The 1,884-nt window shown below is 42.3% G+C and overlaps 1 protein-coding gene across 1 annotated transcript in view; it reads left to right on the top strand.

Moving 5' to 3' along the window:
- LOC106103213 overlaps nucleotides 1-527 on the top strand; it is a 5,300-nt gene extending 4,773 nt beyond the window's left edge. Inside the window, exon 2 of the mRNA XM_013282904.1 lies at nucleotides 435-527. Within this exon, the coding sequence (XP_013138358.1) occupies nucleotides 435-527 (93 nt within the window). The remainder of the gene's footprint in view (nucleotides 1-434) is intronic.
- The last annotated feature ends 1,357 nt before the right edge of the window (nucleotides 528-1,884 follow it).

Below are 1,884 nucleotides of genomic sequence, written 5' to 3'. Positions count from 1 at the left end.
ACGCAGCGCGTAGCAAGTAATAATACGGTACGCGGCGAGGCGGCTACGGACGCTGAGGAATTATGAAATTACCGCAATTTTTCGTCGCACAATGTCTTTTTATTAGCGCAATGCGCCTCGGCTAGCTCAATTTATTTCTATTCTCTAAACTCTGCATTCCAATTGGAACCTTACGTCTAGGGAATAGAATACATTTGCGTTTGTAGTTCTGCCGCCGCACTCGCCACGTATGCGTAATTGCTTGTCATTACAGCGCCATTGTAGTGGAGAGCGGCGCGCCGGAAATTGGCGGCGATTACGCGGGAAAAAATTAAAAGTGTAACCTCCTTCCCCGCACCCTACGTTCTTTTTCTAAGTGACCGCACTTGATGCCTTCGAACTTCAAAATCGGATAACACAATCTCGAGGTATAACATTGTGTTGTTTGTTCGCAGGTCTGGTTCCAGAACCGACGCGCGAAGTGGCGCAAGCGGGAGAAGGCACTGGGTCGCGAGCACGCGCCCTTCCTGCACCACGAACACGGTTAGTGCCTCCTGACTCCACCTCTACAGTACCCACATAATCTGCTGGTTACTACGTACTTAAATAGCAATAGGATCAAAGAAAAGCGACAGATGTGTGCTGAGGTGGTCGCATATAAGTCGTTCATCACATTCTGTGACACAATTATTTTTTTACTTTGCTATATTTGAGAAACAATTAGAATCTAAAATAACTTAGTAAATCGTTCCCGTAATGTTAACGGCCATCGCCGTCACCTGTCATTAGGCGGTGCGTGTGTTAAGTGACACGAACATACGACCAGCGAGGCGGCGGTCGCTAAACGGGCGTGATTGAGTCGATATTTTTCCCGAATCGCCCTCCATTAGCGCAGCGACACCGTGTCCACTAATGAAACATGTACACCGACACTATGTTTATCTGCCGACAATCAAATATCATTTACGGATTGTATTGTCGGTGTGGCGTCGCCTTTATTGTTGATTATTGAACTGAATGGTTAAAACGAGATATTTTCAAAATTAAATTTTACATATCAGGTATATTAAATCTTGTTTTAAGCATTCTTCAATGAATCAAAGATGTTAGTACAATTTTCAAAGAAGTTTTTACAATGGAATCTCAAGAAAACATATGTAGGCTAGGTTACATACAATTACACGTTAACATTGAAAAGCTATGATTTCAAAACAAGCTGTGTCATACAACTCAATGTCTTATATTGTTTGTGATCTAACTTCACTGCGAACACGATAACTACACGACACCGACACGACACTAAACACGCTATTTAATGTAAAGCTTTCCAATAATTGGTACACCAATATCAGTAACCTGTTATTTAAAAGTGATTACTGTAAAACGAATTCGATAGAAAAATAGATAAAGTCCGAGGCAGACTAAATGGGGATATAATGACTGAGTTGCGCGACGCCGCAAATAGAGAGAGGCGAATTAAGTGCGGTACTTACACAAGTACACAAACTGCCTGTGTACAAACATACTTGACAGTTTAACAGACAACTTTAACATCTTCACACTGTAGGGCCGGCTCGTCCGCTGTAATACCACGACCAACCAACCAACCATCTAGTTGTTAAGTATTCAAGGCAATTTCGACTTGCGTATCCTTAGTATGCAATTAAATTTCATTTTCATTTTTCTAACGATCCCCAATTTCCTATTTCTGCTTTTGGTAACTTTATGCTATTTTTGGATGTCAATAATAATATATGTCGAATATGATTATTATTTTAAACACTGATATACTACATTATAGCAGTAACACAAGAGAGGGTGACAGGTGACAGGTGAGGCGTGCACAAGCGCTGCGTTGTGTCCTCTATCGCTATCACCCACCGCCCGCGGCCGCACTCGCGCCTC

The sequence above is a fragment of the Papilio polytes genome, unplaced genomic scaffold (genome assembly GCF_000836215.1).
Source record: "Papilio polytes unplaced genomic scaffold, Ppol_1.0 DF823835.1, whole genome shotgun sequence".
Taxonomy (NCBI): Eukaryota; Metazoa; Arthropoda; class Insecta; order Lepidoptera; family Papilionidae; genus Papilio; species Papilio polytes.
The sequence above is the reverse complement of the archived record's forward strand: the minus strand, read 5'-3'. Positions and strand labels throughout refer to the sequence as shown.